Raw genomic sequence first — 26200 nt, 5'->3', positions numbered from 1 at the left:
TATTATTGTTTTCAGTTGTCAAATTTAGGAAGTAATTTTTTTTTATTAATATTAAATTAAATAAATAATATATATTTTACTTATCATTTACCTGTAAGGTAGTTCTTCCTGTCGGTATACTTTTTCTTATTTTGCAATTACACGAGCAAATATCCTCATCAGGATCAATTACGCAAGTACACAAACAAAGCGGTTGCTCGGAAGTCTCAGTAGTTGTTATAGTATTTAAGCTTGATCGAGGAAGTGAAGTCGATAGTGTCCATGACACTTCTGTCATTTCATTTTGTTCTGAACTATATTCTTGAAATGAATTGCGTTCTTCCGTTGTTAAGTGAGATACAGATCTTGCAAGTTCTGATGTTTCCTCTTTAATTGTTTGACCTTCTGCACTTAAATCTGTACGTAAACTATTTGTTATTGTTCTTGATTGAGAAATCGATAGTGTCCTTGTATCCTCTTGAGAAGTTTTGTCTTCATTTACACTCTGACTCAGACTTTTTGTTCTTGAACTTGATTGTGTCCAAGGCACTTCTGTTATTTGACTTTCTTCCGAACTGGATTCTTGAAAAGAACTGCTTTCTTCTGTTTTAAGTTGAGGTAAAGATTTTGAAAGTTCCGATGTTTCCTCTTGCTTTGTTTGATCTTCTGCACTCAAATCTGTAAGTAAACTATTTGTTGTTGGTCTTGATTGAGAAATCGATACCGTCATTGTATCTTCTTGATATGTTTTGTCTTCATTTACACTCTGACTCTGACTCTTTGTTCTTGAACTTGATTGTGTCCAAGGCACTTCTGTCATTTGATTTTCTTCTGCACTGGATTCGTAAAATGAACTGCTTTCTTCTGTTGTGTTTTCTTGAAATGAACTTGTATCTCCTCTTGTAGATTGAGGTAGAGCTTTTGAAAGTTCTGGTGTCTCTTCTTGAATTGTATGCTCTTCTGCACTTGAAACTGTAAGTAAACTATTTGCTGTTGTACTTGATTGTGGGAAAGAAGTTATTGTCCTTGATTGAGAAATCGATAGTGTCCTTGTATCTTCTTGAGAAATGTTGTCTTCATTTACAGTCTGACTCGAAAATATATTTTTTGTTTTTGAACTTGATTGAGAAAGTGATGTTGATAGTGTCCATGGTACTTCTGTAATTGGATTTTCTTCCGCACTGGATTCTTGGAATGAACTGCTTTCTTCTGTTGTTAATTGAGGTAAAGATTTTAAAAGTTCCGATGTTTCCTCTCGAATTGTTTGCTCTTCTGCACTCGAATATGTAGGTAAACTTTTTGCTGCTGTACTTGATTGTGGGAAAGAAGTTGATAGTGCCCTTGTGTCTTCTTGAGATGTTTTGTCTTCATTTACACTCTGACTCTGACTTTTTGTTGTTGCACTTGATAGTGTCCAAGGCACTTCTGTTATTTGACTTTCTTCCGAACTGAATTCTTGAAAAGAACTGCTTTCTTCTGTTTTAAGTTGAGGTAAAGATTTTGAAAGTTCCGATGTTTCCTCTTGCTTTGTTTGATCTTCTGCACTCAAATCTGTAAGTAAACTATTTGTTGTTGTTCTTGATTGAGAAATCGATACCGTCTTTGAATCTTCTTGAGATGTTTTGTCTTCATTTACACTCTGACTCTGGCTCTTTGTTCTTGAACTTGATTGTGTCCATGGCACTTCTGTCATTTGATTTTCTTCTGCACTGGATTCTTGAAATGAACTGCTTTCTTCTGTTGTGTTTTCTTGAAATGAACTTATTTCTCCTCTTGTAGATTGAAGTAGAGCTTTTGAAAGTTCCGATGTTTCCTCTCGAATTGTTTGCTCTTCTGCGCTCGAATATGTATGTAAACTGTGTGCTGCTGTACTTGATTGTGGGAAAGAAGTTGATAGTGTCCTTGTGTCTTCTTGAGATGTTTTGTCTTCATTTACACTCTGACTCTGACTTTTTGTTCTTGAACTTGATTGTGTCCAAGGCACTTCTGTTATTTGACTTTCTTCCGAACTGGATTCTTGAAAAGAATTGCTTTCTTCTGTTTTAAGTTGAGGTAAAGATTTTGAAAGTTCCGATGTTTCCTCTTGCTTTGTTTGATCTTCTGCACTCAAATCTGTAAGTAAACTATTTGTTGTTGTTCTTGATTGAGAAATCGATACCGTCTTTGAATCTTCTTGAGATGTTTTGTCTTCATTTACACTCTGACTCTGGCTCTTTGTTCTTGAACTTGATTGTGTCCATGGCACTTCTGTCATTTGATTTTCTTCTGCACTGGATTCTTGAAATGAACTGCTTTCTTCTGTTGTGTTTTCTTGAAATGAACTTATTTCTCCTCTTGTAGATTGAGGTAGAGCTTTTGAAAGTTCTGGTGTCTCTTCTTGAATTGTATGCTCTTCTGCACTTGAAACTGTAAGTAAACTATTTGCTGTTGTACTTGATTGTGGGAAAGAAGTTGATAGTGTCCTTGTATCTTCTTGAGAAATGTTGTCTTCATTTACACTCGGACTCGAAAATATATTATTCGTGTTTGAACTTGATTGAGAAAGTGATGTTGATAGTGTCCATGGCACTTCTGTAATTGGATTTTCTTCCGCACTGGATTCTTGGAATGAACTGCTTTCTTCTGTTGTTAATTGAGGTAAAGATTTTGAAAGTTCCGATGTTTCCTCTTGCTTTGTTTGATCTTCTGCACTCAAATCTGTAAGTAAACTATTTGTTGTTGTTTTTGATTGAGAAATCGATACCGTCCTTGTATCTTCTTCAGATGTTTTGTCTTCATTTACACTCTGACTCTGACTCTTTGTTCTTGAACTTGATTCTGTCCATGGCACTTCTGTCATTTGATTTTCTTCTCCACTGGATTCTTGAAATGAACTGCTTTCTTCTGTTGTGAGTTCTTGAAATGAACTTATTTCTCCTCTTGTAGATTGAGGTAGAGCTTTTGAAAGTTCTGATGTCTCTTCTTGAATTGTATGCTGTTCTGCACTTGAAACTGTAAGTAAACTATTTGCTGTTGTACTTGATTGTGGGAAAGAAGTTGATAGTGTCCTTGTATCTTCTTGAGAAATGTTGTCTTCATTTACAGTCTGACTCGAAAATATATTTTTTGTGTTTGAACTTGATTGAGAAAGTGATGTTGATAGTGTCCATGGTACTTCTGTCATTTGATTTTCTTCCGCACTGGATTCTTGGAATGAACTGCTTTCTTCTGTTGTTAATTGAGGTAAAGATTTTGAAAGTTCCGATGTTTCCTCTCGAATTGTTTGCTCTTCTGCGCTCGAATATGTATGTAAACTGTGTGCTGCTGTACTTGATTGTGGGAAAGAAGTTGATAGTGTCCTTGTGTCTTCTTGAGATGTTTTGTCTTCATTTACACTCTGACTCTGACTTTTTGTTCTTGAACTTGATTGTGTCCAAGGCACTTCTGTTATTTGACTTTCTTCCGAACTGGATTCTTGAAAAGAATTGCTTTCTTCTGTTTTAAGTTGAGGTAAAGATTTTGAAAGTTCCGATGTTTCCTCTTGCTTTGTTTGATCTTCTGCACTCAAATCTGAAAGTAAACTATTTGTTGTTGTTCTTGATTGAGAAATCGATACCGTCTTTGAATCTTCTTGAGATGTTTTGTCTTCATTTACACTCTGACTCTGGCTCTTTGTTCTTGAACTTGATTGTGTCCAAGGCACTTCTGTCATTTGATTTTCTTCTGCACTGGATTCTTGAAATGAACTGCTTTCTTCTGTTGTGAGTTCTTGAAATGAACTTATTTCTCCTCTTGTAGATTGCGGTAGAGCTTTTGAAAGTTCTGATGTCTCTTCTTGAATTGTATGCTCTTCTGCACTTAAAACTGTAAGTAAACTATTTGCTGTTGTACTTGATTGTGGGAAAGAAGTTGATAGTGTCCTTGTATCTTCTTGAGAAATGTTGTCTTCATTTACAGTCTGACTCGAAAATATATTTTTTGTTTTGGAACTTGATTGAGAAAGTGATGTTGATAGCGTCCATGGTACTTCTGTAATTGGATTTTCTTCCGCACTGGATTCTTGGAATGAACTGCTTTCTTCTGTTGTTAATTGAGGTAAAGATTTTGAAAGTTCAGAAGTTTCCTCTTGCTTTGTTTGATCTTCTGCACTCAAATCTGTAAGTAAACTATTTGTTGTTGTTTTTGATTGAGAAATCGATACCGTCCTTGTATCTTCTTCAGATGTTTTGTCTTCATTTACACTCTGACTCTGACTCTTTGTTCTTGAACTTGATTGTGTCCAAGGCACTTCTGTCATTTGATTTTCTTCTGCACTGGATTCTTGAAATGAACTGCTTTCTTCTGTTGTGTTTTCTTGAAATGAACTTATTTCTCCTCTTGTAGATTGAGGTAGAGCTTTTGAAAGTTCTGGTGTCTCTTCTTGAATTGTATGCTCTTCTGCACTTGAAACTGTAAGTAAACTATTTGCTGTTGTACTTGATTGTGGGAAAGAAGTTGATAGTGTCCTTGTATCTTCTTGAGAAATGTTGTCTTCATTTACACTCGGACTCGAAAATATATTATTCGTGTTTGAACTTGATTGAGAAAGTGATGTTGATAGTGTCCATGGCACTTCTGTTATTTGACTTTCTTCCGAACTGAATTCTTGAAAAGAACTGCTTTCTTCTGTTTTAAGTTGAGGTAAAGATTTTGAAAGTTCAGAAGTTTCCTCTTGCTTTGTTTGATCTTCTGCACTCAAATCTGTAAGTAAACTATTTGTTGTTGTTTTTGATTGAGAAATCGATACCGTCCTTGTATCTTCTTGAGATGTTTTGTCTTCATTTACACTCTGACTCTGACTCTTTGTTCTTGAACTTGATTCTGTCCATGGCACTTCTGTCATTTGATTTTCTTCTCCACTGGATTCTTGAAATGAACTGCTTTCTTCTGTTGTGAGTTCTTGAAATGAACTTATTTCTCCTCTTGTAGATTGAGGTAGAGCTTTTGAAAGTTCTGATGTCTCTTCTTGAATTGTATGCTGTTCTGCACTTGAAACTGTAAGTAAACTATTTGCTGTTGTACTTGATTGTGGGAAAGAAGTTGATAGTGTCCTTGTATCTTCTTGAGAAATGTTGTCTTCATTTACAGTCTGACTCGAAAATATATTTTTTGTGTTTGAACTTGATTGAGAAAGTGATGTTGATAGCGTCCATGGTACTTCTGTAATTGGATTTTCTTCCGCACTGGATTCTTGGAATGAACTGCTTTCTTCTGTTGTTAATTGAGGTAAAGATTTTGAAAGTTCAGAAGTTTCCTCTTGCTTTGTTTGATCTTCTGCACTCAAATCTGTAAGTAAACTATTTGTTGTTGTTTTTGATTGAGAAATCGATACCGTCCTTGTATCTTCTTCAGATGTTTTGTCTTCATTTACACTCTGACTCTGACTCTGACTCTTTGTTCTTGAACTTGATTGTGTCCAAGGCACTTCTGTCATTTGATTTTCTTCTGCACTGGATTCTTGAAATGAACTGCTTTCTTCTGTTGTGTTTTCTTGAAATGAACTTATTTCTCCTCTTGTAGATTGAGGTAGAGCTTTTGAAAGTTCTGGTGTCTCTTCTTGAATTGTATGCTCTTCTGCACTTGAAACTGTAAGTAAACTATTTGCTGTTGTACTTGATTGTGGGAAAGAAGTTGATAGTGTCCTTGTATCTTCTTGAGAAATGTTGTCTTCATTTACACTCGGACTCGAAAATATATTATTCGTGTTTGAACTTGATTGAGAAAGTGATGTTGATAGTGTCCATGGCACTTCTGTTATTTGACTTTCTTCCGAACTGGATTCTTGAAAAGAATTGCTTTCTTCTGTTTTAAGTTGAGGTAAAGATTTTGAAAGTTCCGATGTTTCCTCTTGCTTTGTTTGATCTTCTGCACTCAAATCTGTAAGTAAACTATTTGTTGTTGTTCTTGATTGAGAAATCGATACCGTCTTTGAATCTTCTTGAGATGTTTTGTCTTCATTTACACTCTGACTCTGGCTCTTTGTTCTTGAACTTGATTGTGTCCATGGCACTTCTGTCATTTGATTTTCTTCTGCACTGGATTCTTGAAATGAACTGCTTTCTTCTGTTGTGTTTTCTTGAAATGAACTTATTTCTCCTCTTGTAGATTGAGATAGAGCTTTTGAAAGTTCCGATGTTTCCTCTCGAATTGTTTGCTCTTCTGCGCTCGAATATGTATGTAAACTGTGTGCTGCTGTACTTGATTGTGGGAAAGAAGTTGATAGTGTCCTTGTGTCTTCTTGAGATGTTTTGTCTTCATTTACACTCTGACTCTGACTTTTTGTTCTTGAACTTGATTGTGTCCAAGGCACTTCTGTTATTTGACTTTCTTCCGAACTGGATTCTTGAAAAGAACTGCTTTCTTCTGTTTTAAGTTGAGGTAAAGATTTTGAAAGTTCCGATGTTTCCTCTTGCTTTGTTTGATCTTCTGCACTCAAATCTGTAAGTAAACTATTTGTTGTTGGTCTTGATTGAGAAATCGAGACCGTCCTTGTATCTTCTTGAGATGTTTTGTCTTCATTTACACTCTGACTCTGACTCTTTGTTCTTGAACTTGATTGTGTCCAAGGCACTTCTGTCATTTGATTTTCTTCTGCACTGGATTCTTGAAATGAACTGCTTTCTTCTGTTGTGAGTTCTTGAAATGAACTTATTTCTCCTCTTGTAGATTGCGGTAGAGCTTTTGAAAGTTCTGATGTCTCTTCTTGAATTGTATGCTCTTCTGCACTTGAAACTGTAAGTAAACTATTTGCTGTTGTACTTGATTGTGGGAAAGAAGTTGATAGTGTCCTTGTATCTTCTTGAGAAATGTTGTCTTCATTTACAGTCTGACTCGAAAATATATTTTTTGTTTTGGAACTTGATTGAGAAAGTGATGTTGATAGCGTCCATGGTACTTCTGTAATTGGATTTTCTTCCGCACTGGATTCTTGGAATGAACTGCTTTCTTCTGTTGTTAATTGAGGTAAAGATTTTGAAAGTTCAGAAGTTTCCTCTTGCTTTGTTTGATCTTCTGCACTCAAATCTGTAAGTAAACTATTTGCTGTTGTACTTGATTGTGGGAAAGAAGTTGATAGTGTCCTTGTATCTTCTTGAGAAATGTTGTCTTCATTTACAGTCTGACTCGAAAATATATTTTTTGTTTTGGAACTTGATTGAGAAAGTGATGTTGATAGCGTCCATGGTACTTCTGTAATTGGATTTTCTTCCGCACTGGATTCTTGGAATGAACTGCTTTCTTCTGTTGTTAATTGAGGTAAAGATTTTGAAAGTTCCGATGTTTCCTCTCGAATTGTTTGCTCTTCTGCACTCGAATATGTAAGTAAACTATTTGCTGCTGTTCTTGATTGTGGGAAAGAAGCTGATAGTGTCCTTGTGTCTTCTTTAGATGTTTTGTCTTCATTTACACTCTGACTCTGACTTTTTGTTCTTGAACTTGATTGTGTCCAAGGCACTTCTGTTATTTGACTTTCTTCCGAACTGAATTCTTGAAAAGAACTGCTTTCTTCTGTTTTAAGTTGAGGTAAAGATTTTGAAAGTTCAGAAGTTTCCTCTTGCTTTGTTTGATCTTCTGCACTCAAATCTGTAAGTAAACTATTTGTTGTTGTTTTTGATTGAGAAATCGATACCGTTCTTGTATCTTCTTGAGATGTTTTGTCTTCATTTACACTCTGACTCTGACTCTGACTCTTTGTTCTTGAACTTGATTGTGTCCAAGGCACTTCTGTCATTTGATTTTCCTCTGCACTGGATTCTTGAAATGAACTGCTTTCTTCTGTTGTGAGTTCTTGAAATGAACTTATTTCTCCTCTTGTAGATTGAGGTAGAGCTTTTGAAAGTTCTGATGTCTCTTCTCGAATTGTATGCTCTTCTGCACTTGAAACTGTAAGTAAACTATTTGCTGTTGTACTTGATTGTGGGAAAGAAGTTGATAGTGTTCTTGTATCTTCCTGAGAAATGTTGTCTTCATTTACAGTCTGACTCGAAAATATATTTTTTGTTTTGGAACTTGATTGAGAAAGTGATGTTGATAGTGTCCATGGTACTTCTGTAATTGGATTTTCTTCCGCACTGGATTCTTGGAATGAACTGCTTTCTTCTGTTGTTAATTGAGGTAAAGATTTTGAAAGTTCCGATGTTTCCTCTCGAATTGTTTGCTCTTCTGCACTCGAATATGTAAGTAAACTATTTGCTGCTGTACTTGATTGTGGGAAAGAAGCTGATAGTGTCCTTGTGTCTTCTTGAGATGTTTTGTTTTCATTTACACTCTGACTCTGACTTTTTGTTCTTAAACTTGATTGTGTCCAAGGCACTTCTGTTATTTGACTTTCTTCCGAACTGGATTCTTGAAAAGAATTGCTTTCTTCTGTTTTAAGTTGAGGTAAAGATTTTGAAAGTTCCGATGTTTCCTCTTGCTTTGTTTGATCTTCTGCACTCAAATCTGTAAGTAAACTATTTGTTGTTGTTTTTGATTGAGAAATCGATACCGTCCTTGTATCTTCTTGAGATGTTTTGTCTTCATTTACACTCTGACTCTGACTCTTTGTTCTTGAACTTGATTGTGTCCAAGGCACTTCTGTCATTTGATTTTCTTCTGCACTGGATTCTTGAAATGAACTGCTTTCTTCTGTTGTGAGTTCTTGAAATGAACTTATTTCTCCTCTTGTAGATTGAGGTAGAGCTTTTGAAAGTTCTGATGTCTCTTCTCGAATTGTATGCTCTTCTGCACTTGAAACTGTAAGTAAACTATTTGCTGTTGTACTTGATTGTGAGAAAGAATTTGATAGTGTCCTTGTATCTTCTTGAGAAATGTTGTCTTCATTTACAGTCTGACTCGAAAATATATTTTTTGTTTTGGAACTTGATTGAGAAAGTGATGTTGATAGCGTCCATGGTACTTCTGTAATTGGATTTTCTTCCGCACTGGATTCTTGGAATGAACTGCTTTCTTCTGTTGTTAATTGAGGTAAAGATTTTGAAAGTTCCGATGTTTCCTCTCGAATTGTTTGCTCTTCTGCACTCGAATATGTAAGTAAACTATTTGCTGCTGTACTTGATTGTGGGAAAGAAGTTGATAGTGTCCTTGTGTCTTCTTGAGATGTTTTGTCTTCATTTACACTCTGACTCTGACTTTTTGTTCTTGAACTTGATTGTGTCCAAGGCACTTCTGTTATTTGACTTTCTTCCGAACTGGATTCTTGAAAAGAACTGCTTTCTTCTGTTTTAAGTTGAGGTAAAGATTTTGAAAGTTCCGATGTTTCCTCTTGCTTTGTTTGATCTTCTGCACTCAAATCTGTAAGTAAACTATTTGTTGTTGGTCTTGATTGAGAAATCGATACCGTCCTTGTATCTTCTTGAGATGTTTTGTCTTCATTTACACTCTGACTCTGACTCTTTGTTCTTGAACTTGATTGTGTCCAAGGCACTTCTGTCATTTGATTTTCTTCTGCACTGGATTCTTGAAATGAACTGCTTTCTTCTGTTGTGAGTTCTTGAAATGAACTTATTTCTCCTCTTGTAGATTGCGGTAGAGCTTTTGAAAGTTCTGATGTCTCTTCTTGAATTGTATGCTCTTCTGCACTTGAAACTGTAAGTAAACTATTTGCTGTTGTACTTGATTGTGGGAAAGAAGTTGATAGTGTCCTTGTATCTTCTTGAGAAATGTTGTCTTCATTTACAGTCTGACTCGAAAATATATTTTTTGTTTTGGAACTTGATTGAGAAAGTGATGTTGATAGCGTCCATGGTACTTCTGTAATTGGATTTTCTTCCGCACTGGATTCTTGGAATGAACTGCTTTCTTCTGTTGTTAATTGAGGTAAAGATTTTGAAAGTTCAGAAGTTTCCTCTTGCTTTGTTTGATCTTCTGCACTCAAATCTGTAAGTAAACTATTTGCTGTTGTACTTGATTGTGGGAAAGAAGTTGATAGTGTCCTTGTATCTTCTTGAGAAATGTTGTCTTCATTTACAGTCTGACTCGAAAATATATTTTTTGTTTTGGAACTTGATTGAGAAAGTGATGTTGATAGCGTCCATGGTACTTCTGTAATTGGATTTTCTTCCGCACTGGATTCTTGGAATGAACTGCTTTCTTCTGTTGTTAATTGAGGTAAAGATTTTGAAAGTTCCGATGTTTCCTCTCGAATTGTTTGCTCTTCTGCACTCGAATATGTAAGTAAACTATTTGCTGCTGTTCTTGATTGTGGGAAAGAAGCTGATAGTGTCCTTGTGTCTTCTTTAGATGTTTTGTCTTCATTTACACTCTGACTCTGACTTTTTGTTCTTGAACTTGATTGTGTCCAAGGCACTTCTGTTATTTGACTTTCTTCCGAACTGAATTCTTGAAAAGAACTGCTTTCTTCTGTTTTAAGTTGAGGTAAAGATTTTGAAAGTTCAGAAGTTTCCTCTTGCTTTGTTTGATCTTCTGCACTCAAATCTGTAAGTAAACTATTTGTTGTTGTTTTTGATTGAGAAATCGATACCGTCCTTGTATCTTCTTGAGATGTTTTGTCTTCATTTACACTTTGAGTCGAAAATATATTCTTTGTTGGGTGATCTTTGTCTGTGTTTGAAATTTTGCTAAGATCACTGAATAGTGTGCTCGAAGCAGGAACATATTGCGATTGATTTCCAATTTCGCTTTGGGATATTTGATACGGTAATGTACTCGAAATTTGTAATGATGTTGACAGATTTTTATCTTTTCCTTTGGTATTTGTATTTTCTTGTGTACTTTTATATGAAGGTAGATTTGAGGAGTACTGAAGATCTTCGATTGACTTTATTTGGCTTGCTGTTAAGATAGATACATCAATAGAAGTGGGATCTGTAATACAGTTGCAGATACACGAGTCATTTCCTTGTTCTAATAGGCAAGTGCATTCGCAAGCATTATCTGTAGATAGTTTACTGCTCGTTATTGGCTCTATCATAATTAAAGATGAAAACTCCGATGATTGCTCTTCTGACCTCGAATCTGTAAGTAAACTATTTGCTGTTGTATTTGATTGTGGGAAAGAAGTTGATAGTGTTCTTGTATCTTCTTGAGATGTTTTGGCTTTATTTTCACTCGGACTCGAAAATATATTATTCGTGTTTGAACTTAATTGAAAAAGTGATGTTGATAGTGTCCATGGTACTTCTGTCATTTGATTTTCATCCGAACTGGATTCTTGAAATGAACTGCTTTCTTCTGTTTTAAATTGAGGTAAAGATTTTGAAAGTTCCGATGTTACCTCTTGCTTTGTTTGATCTTCTACACTCAAATCTGTAAGTAAACTATTTGTTTTTGTTATTGATTGAGAAATCGATACCGTCCTTGTATCTTCTTGAGATGTTTTGTCTTCATTTACACTTTGACTCGAAAATATATTCTTTGTTGGGTGATCTTTGTCTGTGTTTGAAATTTTGCTAAGATCACTGAATAGTGTGCTCGAAGCAGGAACATATTGCGATTGATTTCCAATTTCGCTTTGGGATATTTGATACGGTAATGTACTCAAAATTTGTAATGATGTTGACAGATTTTTATCTTTTCCTTTGGTATTTGTATTTTCTTGTGTACTTTTATATGAAGGTAGATTTGAGGAGTACTGAAGATCTTCGATTGACTTTATTTGGCTTGCTGTTAAGATAGATACATCAATAGAAGTGGGATCTGTAATACAGTTGCAGATACACGAGTCATTTCCTTGTTCTAATAGGCAAGTGCATTCGCAAGCATTATCTGTAGATAGTTTACTGCTCGTTATTGGCTCTATCATAATTAAAGATGAAAACTCCGATGATTGCTCTTCTGACCTCGAATCTGTAAGTAAACTATTTGCTGTTGTACTTGATTGTGGGAAAGAAGTTGATAGTGTTCTTGTATCTTCTTGAGATGTTTTGGCTTTATTTTCACTCGGACTCGAAAATATATTATTCGTGTTTGAACTTAATTGAAAAAGTGATGTTGATAGTGTCCATGGTACTTCTGTCATTTGATTTTCATCCGAACTGGATTCTTGGTATGAACTGCTTTCTTCTGTTGTTAATTCAGGTAAAGATTTTGAAAGTTCCGATGTTTCCTCTCGAATTGTTTGCTCTTCTGCACTCGAATATGTAAGTAAACTATGTGCTGCTGTACTTGATTGTGGGAAGGAAGTTGATAGTGTCCTTGTGTCTTCTTGGGATGTTTTGGCTTCATTTACACTCGGACTCGAAAATATATTATTCGTGTTTGAACTTGATTGAAAAAGTGATGTTGATAGTGTCCATGGCACTTCTGTTTTTTGAATTTCTTCCGAACTGGATTCTTGAAATGAACTGCTTTCTTCTGTTTTAAGTTGAGGTAAAGATTTTGAAAGTTCCGGTGTTTCCTCTTGCTTTGTTTGATCTTCTGCACTCAAATCTGTAAGTAAACTATTTGTTGTTGTTTTTGATTGAGAAATCGATACCGTCATTGTATCTTCTTGAGATGTTTTGTCTTCATTTACACTTTGACTCGAAAATATATTCTTTGTTCGGTGATCTTTGATTAGATTTGAGGAGTACTGAAGATCTTCGATTGAATTTATTTGGCTTGCTGTTAAGATAGATACATCAATAGAAGTGGGATCTGTAATACAGTTGCAGATACACGAGTCATTTCCTTGTTCTAATAGGCAAGTGCATTCGCAAGCATTATCTGTAGATAGTTTACTGCTCGTTATTGGCTCTATCATAATTAAAGATGAAAACTCCGATGATTGCTCTTCTGACCTCGAAACTGTAAGTAAACTATTTGCTGTTGTACTTGATTGTGGGAAAGAAGTTGATAGTGTTCTTGTATCTTCTTGAGATGTTTTGGCTTTATTTTCACTCGGACTCGAAAATATATTATTCGTGTTTGAATTTGATTGAAAAAGTGAAGTTGATAGTGTCCATGGCACTTCTGTTATTTGAATTTCTTCCGAACTGGATTCTTGAAATGAACTGCTTTCTTCTGTTTTAAATTGAGGTAAAGATTTTGAAAGTTCCGATGTTACCTCTTGCTTTGTTTGATCTTCTACACTCAAATCTGTAAGTAAACTATTTGTTTTTGTTATTGATTGAGAAATCGATACCGTCCTTGTATCTTCTTGAGATGTTTTGTCTTCATTTACACTTTGACTCGAAAATATATTCTTTGTTGGGTGATCTTTGTCTGTGTTTGAAATTTTGCTAAGATCACTGAATAGTGTGCTCGAAGCAGGAACATATTGCGATTGATTTCCAATTTCGCTTTGGGATATTTGATACGGTAATGTACTCAAAATTTGTAATGATGTTGACAGATTTTTATCTTTTCCTTTGGTATTTGTATTTTCTTGTGTACTTTTATATGAAGGTAGATTTGAGGAGTACTGAAGATCTTCGATTGACTTTATTTGGCTTGCTGTTAAGATAGATACATCAATAGAAGTGGGATCTGTAATACAGTTGCAGATACACGAGTCATTTCCTTGTTCTAATAGGCAAGTGCATTCGCAAGCATTATCTGTAGATAGTTTACTGCTCGTTATTGGCTCTAACATAATTAAAGATGAAAACTCCGATGATTGCTCTTCTGACCTCGAATCTGTAAGTAAACTATTTGCTGTTGTACTTGATTGTGGGAAAGAAGTTGATAGTGTTCTTGTATCTTCTTGAGATGTTTTGGCTTTATTTTCACTCGGACTCGAAAATATATTATTCGTGTTTGAACTTAATTGAAAAAGTGATGTTGATAGTGTCCATGGTACTTCTGTCATTTGATTTTCATCCGAACTGGATTCTTGGTATGAACTGCTTTCTTCTGTTGTTAATTCAGGTAAAGATTTTGAAAGTTCCGATGTTTCCTCTCGAATTGTTTGCTCTTCTGCACTCGAATATGTAAGTAAACTATGTGCTGCTGTACTTGATTGTGGGAAGGAAGTTGATAGTGTCCTTGTGTCTTCTTGGGATGTTTTGGCTTCATTTACACTCTGACTCGAAAATATATTATTCGTGTTTGAACTTGATTGAAAAAGTGATGTTGATAGTGTCCATGGCACTTCTGTTTTTTGAATTTCTTCCGAACTGGATTCTTGAAATGAACTGCTTTCTTCTGTTTTAAGTTGAGGTAAAGATTTTGAAAGTTCCGGTGTTTCCTCTTGCTTTGTTTGATCTTCTGCACTCAAATCTGTAAGTAAACTATTTGTTGTTGTTTTTGATTGAGAAATCGATACCGTCATTGTATCTTCTTGAGATGTTTTGTCTTCATTTACACTTTGACTCGAAAATATATTCTTTGTTCGGTGATCTTTGATTAGATTTGAGGAGTACTGAAGATCTTCGATTGAATTTATTTGGCTTGCTGTTAAGATAGATACATCAATAGAAGTGGGATCTGTAATACAGTTGCAGATACACGAGTCATTTCCTTGTTCTAATAGGCAAGTGCATTCGCAAGCATTATCTGTAGATAGTTTACTGCTCGTTATTGGCTCTATCATAATTAAAGATGAAAACTCCGATGATTGCTCTTCTGACCTCGAATCTGTAAGTAAACTATTTGCTGTTGTACTTGATTGTGGGAAAGAAGTTGATAGTGTTCTTGTATCTTCTTGAGATGTTTTGGCTTTATTTTCACTCGGACTCGAAAATATATTATTCGTGTTTGAACTTAATTGAAAAAGTGATGTTGATAGTGTCCATGGTACTTCTGTCATTTGATTTTCATCCGAACTGGATTCTTGAAATGAACTGCTTTCTTCTGTTGTTAATTGAGGTAAAGATTTTGAAAGTTCCGATGTTTCCTTTTGCTTTGTTTGATCTTCTGCACTCAAATCTGTAAGTAAACTATTTGTTGTTGTTTTTGATTGAGAAATCGATACCGTCCTTGTATCTTCTTGAGATGTTTTGTCTTCATTTACACTCTGACTCTGACTCTTTGTTCTTGAACTTGATTGTGTCCATGGCACTTCTGTCATTTGATTTTCTTCTGCACTGGATTCTTGAAATGAACTGCTTTCTTCTGTTGTGAGTTCTTGAAATGAACTTATTTCTCCTCTTGTAGATTGAGGTAGAGCTTTTGAAAGTTCTGATGTCTCTTCTTGAATTGTATGCTGTTCTGCACTTGAAACTGTAAGTAAACTATTTGCTGTTGTACTTGATTGTGGGAAAGAAGTTGATAGTGTCCTTGTATCTTCTTGAGAAATGTTGTCTTCATTTACAGTCTGACTCGAAAATATATTTTTTGTGTTTGAACTTGATTGAGAAAGTGATGTTGATAGTGTCCATGGTACTTCTGTAATTGGATTTTCTTCCGCACTGGATTCTTGGAATGAACTGCTTTCTTCTGTTGTTAATTGAGGTAAAGATTTTGAAAGTTCCGATGTTTCCTCTCGAATTGTTTGATCTTCTGCACTCGAATATGTAAGTAAACTATGTGCTGCTGTACTTGATTGTGGGAAGGAAGTTGATAGTGTCCTTGTGTCTTCTTGAGATGTTTTGTCTTCATTTACACTCTGACTCTGACTCTTTGTTCTTGAACTTGATTGTGTCCATGGCACTTCTGTCATTTGATTTTCTTCTGCACTGGATTCTTGAAATGAACTGCTTTCTTCTGTTGTGAGTTCTTGAAATGAACTTATTTCTCCTCTTGTAGATTGAGGTAGAGCTTTTGAAAGTTCTGATGTCTCTTCTTGAATTGTATGCTCTTCTGCACTTGAAACTGTAAGTAAACTATTTGCTGTTGTACTTGATTGTGAGAAAGAATTTGATAGTGTCCTTGTATCTTCTTGAGAAATGTTGTCTTCATTTACACTCGGACTCGAAAATATATTATTCGTGTTTGAACTTAATTGAAAAAGTGATGTTGATATTGTCCATGGCACTTCTGTAATTGGATTTTCTTCCGCACTGGATTCTTGGAATGAACTGCTTTCTTCTGTTGTTAATTGAGGTAAAGATTTTGAAAGTTCCGATGTTTCCTCTTGCTTTGTTTGATCTTCTGCACTCAAATCTGTAAGTAAACTATTTGTTGTTGTTTTTGATTGAGAAATCGATACCGTCCTTGTATCTTCTTGAGATGTTTTGTCTTCATTTACACTCTGACTCTGACTCTTTGTTCTTGAACTTGATTGTGTCCAAGGCACTTCTGTCATTTGATTTTCCTCTGCACTGGATTCTTGAAATGAACTGCTTTCTTCTGTTGTTAATTGAGGTAAAGATTTTGAAAGTTCCGATGTTTCCTCTCGAATTGTTTGATCTTCTGCACTGGATTCTTGAAATGAACTTTCTTTTGTTGTGTGTTCTTGAAATGAACTTATTTCTCCTCTTGTAGATTGAGGTAGAGCTTTTGAAAGTTCTGATGTCTCTTCTCGAATTGTATGCTCTTCTGCACTTGAAACTGTAAGTAAACTATTTGCTGTTGTACTTGATTGTGGGAAAGAAGTTGATAGTGTCCTTGTATCTTCTTGAGAAATGTTGTCTTCATTTACACTCGGACTCGAAAATATATTATTCGTGTTTGAACTTAATTGAAAAAGTGATGTTGATAGTGTCCATGGCACTTCTGTAATTGGATTTTCTTCCGCACTGGATTCTTGGAATGAACTGCTTTCTTCTGTTGTTAATTGAGGTAAAGATTTTGAAAGTTCCGATGTTTCCTCTTGCTTTGTTTGATCTTCTGCACTCAAATCTGTAAGTAAACTATTTGTTGTTGTTTTTGATTGAGAAATCGATACCGTCCTTGTATCTTCTTGAGATGTTTTGTCTTCATTTACACTCTGACTCTGACTCTTTGTTCTTGAACTTGATTGTGTCCATGGCACTTCTGTCATTTGATTTTCTTCTGCACTGGATTCTTGAAATGAACTGCTTTCTTCTGTTGTGAGTTCTTGAAATGAACTTATTTCTCCTCTTGTAGATTGAGGTAGAGCTTTTGAAAGTTCTGATGTCTCTTCTTGAATTGTATGCTGTTCTGCACTTGAAACTGTAAGTAAACTATTTGCTGTTTTACTTGATTGTGGGAAAGAAGTTGATAGTGTCCTTGTATCTTCTTGAGAAATGTTGTCTTCATTTACAGTCTGACTCGAAAATATATTTTTTGTTTTTGAACTTGATTGAGAAAGTGATGTTGATAGTGTCCATGGTACTTCTGTAATTAGATTTTCTTCCGCACTGGATTCTTGGAATGAACTGCTTTCTTCTGTTGTTAATTGAGGTAAAGATTTTGAAAGTTCCGATGTTTCCTCTTGCTTTGTTTGATCTTCTGCACTCAAATCTGTAAGTAAACTATTTGTTGTTGTTCTTGATTGAGAAATCGATACCGTCCTTGTATCTTCTTGAGATGTTTTGTCTTCATTTACACTCTGACTCTGACTCTTTGTTCTTGAACTTGATTGTGTCCATGGCACTTCTGTCATTTGATTTTCTTCTGCACTGGATTCTTGAAATGAACTGCTTTCTTCTGTTGTGTGTTCTTGAAATGAACTTATTTCTCCTCTTGTAGATTGAGGTAGAGCTTTTGAAAGTTCTGATGTCTCTTCTTGAATTGTATGCTCTTCTGCACTTGAAACTGTAAGTAAACTATTTGCTGTTGTACTTGATTGTGGGAAAGAAGTTGATAGTGTCCTTGTATCTTCTTGAGAAATGTTGTCTTCATTTACACTCGGACTCGAAAATATATTATTCGTGTTTGAACTTAATTGAAAAAGTGATGTTGATAGTGTCCAAGGCACTTCTGTAATTGGATTTTCTTCCGCACTGGATTCTTGCAATGAACTGCTTTCTTCTGTTGTTAATTGAGGTAAAGATTTTGAAAGTTCCGATGTTTCCTCTTGCTTTGTTTGATCTTCTGCACTCAAATCTGTAAGTAAACTATTTGTTGTTGTTTTTGATTGAGAAATCGATACCGTCCTTGTATCTTCTTGAGATGTTTTGTCTTCATTTACACTCTGACTCTGACTCTTTGTTCTTGAACTTGATTGTGTCCAAGGCACTTCTGTCATTTGATTTTCCTCTGCACTGGATTCTTGAAATGAACCGCTTTCTTCTGTTGTGAGTTCTTGAAATGAACTTATTTCTCCTCTTGTAGATTGAGGTAGAGCTTTTGAAAGTTCTGATGTCTCTTCTTGAATTGTATGCTGTTCTGCACTTGAAACTGCAAGTAAACTATTTGCTGTTGTACTTGATTGTGGGAAAGAAGTTGATAGTGTCCTTGTATCTTCTTGAGAAATGTTGTCTTCATTTACAGTCTGACTCGAAAATATATTTTTTGTGTTTGAACTTGATTGAGAAAGTGATGTTGATAGTGTCCATGGTACTTCTGTAATTGGATTTTCTTCCGCACTGGATTCTTGGAATGAACTGCTTTCTTCTGTTGTTAATTGAGGTAAAGATTTTGAAAGTTCCGATGTTTCCTCTCGAATTGTTTGATCTTCTGCACTCGAATATGTAAGTAAACTATGTGCTGCTGTACTTGATTGTGGGAAGGAAGTTGATAGTGTCCTTGTGTCTTCTTGAGATGTTTTGTCTTCATTTACACTCTGACTCTGACTCTTTGTTCTTGAATTTGATTGTGTCCATGGCACTTCTGTCATTTGATTTTCTTCTGCACTGGATTCTTGAAATGAACTGCTTTCTTTTGTTGTGTGTTCTTGAAATGAACTTATTTCTCCTCTTGTAGATTGAGGTAGAGCTTTTGAACGTTCTGATGTCTCTTCTTGAATTGTATGCTCTTCTGCACTTGAAACTGTAAGTAAACTATTTGCTGTTTTACTTGATTGTGGGAAAGAAGTTGATAGTGTCCTTGTATCTTCTTGAGAAATGTTGTCTTCATTTACACTCGGACTCGAAAATATATTATTCGTGTTTGAACTTAATTGAAAAAGTGATGTTGATAGTGTCCATGGCACTTCTGTAATTGGATTTTCTTCCGCACTGGATTCTTGGAATGAACTGCTTTCTTCTGTTGTTAATTGAGGTAAAGATTTTGAAAGTTCCGATGTTTCCTCTTGCTTTGTTTGATCTTCTGCACTCAAATCTGTAAGTAAACTATTTGTTGTTGTTTTTGATTGAGAAATCGATACCGTCCTTGTATCTTCTTGAGATGTTTTGTCTTCATTTACACTCTGACTCTGACTCTTTGTTCTTGAACTTGATTGTGTCCATGGCACTTCTGTCATTTGATTTTCTTCTGCACTGGATTCTTGAAATGAACTGCTTTCTTCTGTTGTGTGTTCTTGAAATGAACTTATTTCTCCTCTTGTAGATTGAGGTAGAGCTTTTGAAAGTTCTGATGTCTCTTCTTGAATTGTATGCTGTTCTGCACTTGAAACTGTAAGTAAACTATTTGCTGTTGTACTTGATTGTGGGAAAGAAGTTGATAGTGTCCTTGTATCTTCTTGAGAAATGTTGTCTTCATTTACACTCGGACTCGAAAATATATTATTCGTGTTTGAACTTAATTGAAAAAGTGATGTTGATATTGTCCATGGCACTTCTGTAATTGGATTTTCTTCCGCACTGGATTCTTGGAATGAACTGCTTTCTTCTGTTGTTAATTGAGGTAAAGATTTTGAAAGTTCCGATGTTTCCTCTTGCTTTGTTTGATCTTCTGCACTCAAATCTGTAAGTAAACTATTTGTTGTTGTTCTTGATTGAGAAATTGATACCGTCCTTGTATCTTCTTGAGATGTTTTGTCTTCATTTACACTCTGACTCTGACTCTTTGTTCTTGAACTTGATTGTGTCCATGGCACTTCTGTCATTTGATTTTCTTCTGCACTGGATTCTTGAAATGAACTGCTTTCTTCTGTTGTGAGTTCTTGAAATGAACTTATTTCTCCTCTTGTAGATTGAGGTAGAGCTTTTGAAAGTTCTGATGTCTCTTCTTGAATTGTATGCTGTTCTGCACTTGAAACTGTAAGTAAACTATTTGCTGTTGTACTTGATTGTGGGAAAGAAGTTGATAGTGTCCTTGTATCTTCTTGAGAAATGTTGTCTTCATTTACACTCGGACTCGAAAATATATTATTCGTGTTTGAACTTAATTGAAAAAGTGATGTTGATAGTGTCCATGGCACTTCTGTAATTGGATTTTCTTCCGCACTGGATTCTTGGAATGAACTGCTTTCTTCTGTTGTTAATTGAGGTAAAGATTTTGAAAGTTCCGATGTTTCCTCTTGCTTTGTTTGATCTTCTGCACTCAAATCTGTAAGTAAACTATTTGTTGTTGTTTTTGATTGACAAATCGATACCGTCCTTGTATCTTCTTGAGATGTTTTGTCTTCATTTACACTCTGACTCTGACTCTTTGTTCTTGAACTTGATTGTGTCCAAGGCACTTCTGTCATTTGATTTTCCTCTGCACTGGATTCTTGAAATGAACTGCTTTCTTCTGTTGTTAATTGAGGTAAAGATTTTGAAAGTTCCGATGTTTCCTCTCGAATTGTTTGATCTTCTGCACTCGAATATGTAAGTAAACTATGTGCTGCTGTACTTGATTGTGGGAAGGAAGTTGATAGTGTCCTTGTGTCTTCTTGAGATGTTTTGTCTTCATTTACACTCTGACTCTGACTCTTTGTTCTTGAATTTGATTGTGTCCATGGCACTTCTGTCATTTGATTTTCTTCTGCACTGGATTCTTGAAATGAACTGCTTTCTTTTGTTGTGTGTTCTTGAAATGAACTTTTTTCTCCTCTTGTAGATTGAGGTAGAGCTTTTGAACGTTCTGATGTCTCTTCTTGAATTGTATGCTCTTCTGCACTTGAAACTGTAAGTAAACTATTTGCTGTTTTACTTGATTGTGGGAAGGAAGTTGATAGTGTCCTTGTATCTTCTTGAGAAATGTTGTCTTCATTTACACTCGGACTCGAAAATATATTATTCGTGTTTGAACTTAATTGAAAAAGTGATGTTGATAGTGTCCAAGGCACTTCTGTAATAGGATTTTCTTCCGCACTGGATTCTTGGAATGAACTGCTTTCTTCTGTTGTTAATTGAGGTAAAGATTTTGAAAGTTCCGATGTTTCCTCTTGCTTTGTTTGATCTTCTGCACTCAAATCTGTAAGTAAACTATTTGTTGTTGTTTTTGATTGAGAAATCGATACCGTCCTTGTATCTTCTTGAGATGTTTTGTCTTCATTTACACTCTGACTCTGACTCTTTGTTCTTGAACTTGATTGTGTCCATGGCACTTGTGTCATTTGATTTTCTTCTGCACTGGATTCTTGAAATGAACTGCTTTCTTCTGTTGTGTGTTCTTGAAATGAACTTATTTCTCCTCTTGTAGATTGAGGTAGAGCTTTTGAAAGTTCTGATGTCTCTTCTCGAATTGTATGCTCTTCTGCACTTGAAACTGTAAGTAAACTATTTGCTGTTGTACTTGATTGTGGGAAAGAAGTTGATAGTGTCCTTGTATCTTCTTGAGAAATGTTGTCTTCATTTACACTCGGACTCGAAAATATATTATTCGTGTTTGAACTTAATTGAAAAAGTGATGTTGATAGTGTCCATGGCACTTCTGTAATTGGATTTTCTTCCGCACTGGATTCTTGGAATGAACTGCTTTCTTCTGTTGTTAATTGAGGTAAAGATTTTGAAAGTTCCGATGTTTCCTCTTGCTTTGTTTGATCTTCTGCACTCAAATCTGTAAGTAAACTATTTGTTGTTGTTTTTGATTGAGAAATCGATACCGTCCTTGTATCTTCTTGAGATGTTTTGTCTTCATTTACACTCTGACTCTGACTCTTTGTTCTTGAACTTGATTGTGTCCATGGCACTTCTGTCATTTGATTTTCTTCTGCACTGGATTCTTGAAATGAACTGCTTTCTTCTGTTGTGAGTTCTTGAAATGAACTTATTTCTCCTCTTGTAGATTGAGGTAGAGCTTTTGAAAGTTCTGATGTCTCTTCTTGAATTGTATGCTGTTCTGCACTTGAAACTGTAAGTAAACTATTTGCTGTTGTACTTGATTGTGGGAAAGAAGTTGATAGTGTCCTTGTATCTTCTTGAGAAATGTTGTCTTCATTTACAGTCTGACTCGAAAATATATTTTTTGTGTTTGAACTTGATTGAGAAAGTGATGTTGATAGTGTCCATGGTACTTCTGTAATTGGATTTTCTTCCGCACTGGATTCTTGGAATGAACTGCTTTCTTCTGTTGTTAATTGAGGTAAAGATTTTGAAAGTTCCGATGTTTCCTCTCGAATTGTTTGATCTTCTGCACTCGAATATGTAAGTAAACTATGTGCTGCTGTACTTGATTGTGGGAAGGAAGTTGATAGTGTCCTTGTGTCTTCTTGAGATGTTTTGTCTTCATTTACACTCTGACTCTGACTCTTTGTTCTTGAACTTGATTGTGTCCATGGCACTTCTGTCATTTGAAATGAACTGCTTTCTTCTGTTGTGAGTTCTTGAAATGAACTTATTTCTCCTCTTGTAGATTGAGGTAGAGCTTTTGAAAGTTCTGATGTCTCTTCTTGAATTGTATGCTCTTCTCCACTTGAAACTGTAAGTAAACTATTTGCTGTTGTACTTGATTGTGAGAAAGAATTTGATAGTGTCCTTGTATCTTCTTGAGAAATGTTGTCTTCATTTACACTCGGACTCGAAAATATATTATTCGTGTTTGAACTTAATTGAAAAAGTGATGTTGATATTGTCCATGGCACTTCTGTAATTGGATTTTCTTCCGCACTGGATTCTTGGAATGAACTGCTTTCTTCTGTTGTTAATTGAGGTAAAGATTTTGAAAGTTCCGATGTTTTCTCTTGCTTTGTTTGATCTTCTGCACTCAAATCTGTAAGTAAACTATTTGTTGTTGTTCTTGATTGAGAAATTGATACCGTCCTTGTATCTTCTTGAGATGTTTTGTCTTCATTTACACTCTGACTCTGACTCTTTGTTCTTGAACTTGATTGTGTCCATGGCACTTCTGTCATTTGATTTTCTTCTGCACTGGATTCTTGAAATGAACTGCTTTCTTCTGTTGTGAGTTCTTGAAATGAACTTATTTCTCCTCTTGTAGATTGAGGTAGAGCTTTTGAAAGTTCTGATGTCTCTTCTTGAATTGTATGCTCTTCTGCACTTGAAACTGTAAGTAAACTATTTGCTGTTTTACTTGATTGTGGGAAAGAAGTTGATAGTGTCCTTGTATCTTCTTGAGAAATGTTGTCTTCATTTACAGTCTGACTCGAAAATATATTTTTTGTTTTTGAACTTGATTGAGAAAGTGATGTTGATAGTGTCCATGGTACTTCTGTAATTAGATTTTCTTCCGCACTGGATTCTTGGAATGAACTGCTTTCTTCTGTTGTTAATTGAGGTAAAGATTTTGAAAGTTCCGATGTTTTCTCTTGCTTTGTTTGATCTTCTGCACGCAAATCTGTAAGTAAACTATTTGTTGTTGTTCTTGATTGAGAAATTGATACCGTCCTTGTATCTTCTTGAGATGTTTTGTCTTCATTTACACTCTGACTCTGACTCTTTGTTCTTGAACTTGATTGTGTCCATGGCACTTCTGTCATTTGATTTTCTTCTGCACTGGATTCTTGAAATGAACTGCTTTCTTCTGTTGTGTGTTCTTGAAATGAACTTATTTCTCCTCTTGTAGATTGAGGTAGAGCTTTTGAAAGTTCTGATGTCTCTTCTTGAATTGTATGCTGTTCTGCACTTGAAACTGTAAGTAAACTATTTGCTGTTGTACTTGATTGTGGGAAAGAAGTTGATAGTGTCCTTGTATCTTCTTGAGAAATGTTGTCTTCATTTACACTCGGACTCGAAAATATATTATTCGTGTTTGAACTTAATTGAAAAAGTGATGTTGATAGTGTCCATGGCACTTTTGTAATTGGACTTTCTTCCGCACTGGATTCTTGGAATGAACTGCTTTCTTCTGTTGTTAATTGAGGTAAAGATTTTGAAAGTTCCGATGTTTCCTCTTGCTTTGTTTGATCTTCTGCACTCAAATCTGTAAGTAAACTATTTGTTGTTGTTTTTGATTGAGAAATCGATACCGTCCTTGTATCTTCTTGAGATGTTTTGTCTTCATTTACACTCTGACTCTGACTCTTTGTTCTTGAACTTGATTGTGTCCATGGCACTTCTGTCATTTGATTTTCTTCTGCACTGGATTCTTGAAATGAACCGCTTTCTTCTGTTGTGAGTTCTTGAAATGAACTTATTTCTCCTCTTGTAGATTGAGGTAGAGCTTTTGAAAGTTCTGATGTCTCTTCTTGAATTGTATGCTCTTCTGCACTTGAAACTGTAAGTAAACTATTTGCTGTTGTACTTGATTGTGAGATAGAAGTTGATAGTGTCCTTGTATCTTCTTGAGAAATGTTGTCTTCATTTACACTCGGACTCGAAAATATATTATTCGTGTTTGAACTTAATTGAAAAAGTGATGTTGATATTGTCCATGGCACTTCTGTAATTGGATTTTCTTCCGCACTGGATTCTTGGAATGAACTGCTTTCTTCTGTTGTTAATTGAGGTAAAGATTTTGAAAGTTCCGATGTTTCCTCTTGCTTTGTTTGATCTTCTGCACTCAAATCTGTAAGTAAACTATTTGTTGTTGTTTTTGATTGAGAAATCGATACCGTCCTTGTATCTTCTTGAGATGTTTTGTCTTCATTTACACTCTGACTCTGACTCTTTGTTCTTGAACTTGATTGTGTCCAAGGCACTTCTGTCATTTGATTTTCCTCTGCACTGGATTCTTGAAATGAACTGCTTTCTTCTGTTGTTAATTGAGGTAAAGATTTTGAAAGTTCCGATGTTTCCTCTCGAATTGTTTGATCTTCTGCACTCGAATATGTAAGTAAACTATGTGCTGCTGTACTTGATTGTGGGAAGGAAGTTGATAGTGTCCTTGTGTCTTCTTGAGATGTTTTGTCTTCATTTACACTCTGACTCTGACTCTTTGTTCTTGAATTTGATTGTGTCCATGGCACTTCTGTCATTTGATTTTCTTCTGCACTGGATTCTTGAAATGAACTGCTTTCTTTTGTTGTGTGTTCTTGAAATGAACTTTTTTCTCCTCTTGTAGATTGAGGTAGAGCTTTTGAACGTTCTGATGTCTCTTCTTGAATTGTATGCTCTTCTGCACTTGAAACTGTAAGTAAACTATTTGCTGTTTTACTTGATTGTGGGAAGGAAGTTGATAGTGTCCTTGTATCTTCTTGAGAAATGTTGTCTTCATTTACACTCGGACTCGAAAATATATTATTCGTGTTTGAACTTAATTGAAAAAGTGATGTTGATAGTGTCCAAGGCACTTCTGTAATAGGATTTTCTTCCGCACTGGATTCTTGGAATGAACTGCTTTCTTCTGTTGTTAATTGAGGTAAAGATTTTGAAAGTTCCGATGTTTCCTCTTGCTTTGTTTGATCTTCTGCACTCAAATCTGTAAGTAAACTATTTGTTGTTGTTTTTGATTGAGAAATCGATACCGTCCTTGTATCTTCTTGAGATGTTTTGTCTTCATTTACACTCTGACTCTGACTCTTTGTTCTTGAACTTGATTGTGTCCATGGCACTTCTGTCATTTGATTTTCTTCTGCACTGGATTCTTGAAATGAACTTTCTTTTGTTGTGTGTTCTTGAAATGAACTTATTTCTCCTCTTGTAGATTGAGGTAGAGCTTTTGAAAGTTCTGATGTCTCTTCTCGAATTGTATGCTCTTCTGCACTTGAAACTGTAAGTAAACTATTTGCTGTTGTACTTGATTGTGGGAAAGAAGTTGATAGTGTCCTTGTATCTTCTTGAGAAATGTTGTCTTCATTTACACTCGGACTCGAAAATATATTATTCGTGTTTGAACTTAATTGAAAAAGTGATGTTGATAGTGTCCATGGCACTTCTGTAATTGGATTTTCTTCCGCACTGGATTCTTGGAATGAACTGCTTTCTTCTGTTGTTAATTGAGGTAAAGATTTTGAAAGTTCCGATGTTTCCTCTTGCTTTGTTTGATCTTCTGCACTCAAATCTGTAAGTAAACTATTTGTTGTTGTTTTTGATTGAGAAATCGATACCGTCCTTGTATCTTCTTGAGATGTTTTGTCTTCATTTACACTCTGACTCTGACTCTTTGTTCTTGAACTTGATTGTGTCCATGGCACTTCTGTCATTTGATTTTCTTCTGCACTGGATTCTTGAAATGAACTGCTTTCTTCTGTTGTGAGTTCTTGAAATGAACTTATTTCTCCTCTTGTAGATTGAGGTAGAGCTTTTGAAAG

The 26200-nt window shown here is 35.3% G+C and overlaps 1 protein-coding gene across 1 annotated transcript in view; it reads right to left on the bottom strand.

Annotated features, from left to right (window-relative positions):
• LOC27208074 overlaps window positions 1–26200 on the bottom strand; it is a 51760-nt gene that overhangs the window by 4398 nt on the left and 21162 nt on the right. The window contains exons 9-12 of the mRNA XM_044923557.1: window positions 13566–26044; window positions 11796–13328; window positions 4934–11558; window positions 92–4888 (exon numbers count right to left, since the gene is read on the bottom strand). Coding sequence (XP_044779492.1) covers window positions 92–4888; window positions 4934–11558; window positions 11796–13328; window positions 13566–26044 — 25434 coding nt within the window. The remainder of the gene's footprint in view (window positions 1–91; window positions 4889–4933; window positions 11559–11795; window positions 13329–13565; window positions 26045–26200) is intronic.

This window comes from Drosophila simulans, chromosome X, assembly GCF_016746395.2.
Source record: "Drosophila simulans strain w501 chromosome X, Prin_Dsim_3.1, whole genome shotgun sequence".
Lineage (NCBI taxonomy): Eukaryota > Metazoa > Arthropoda > Insecta > Diptera > Drosophilidae > Drosophila > Drosophila simulans.
This window is presented reverse-complemented; position numbering and strand designations above follow the sequence as displayed.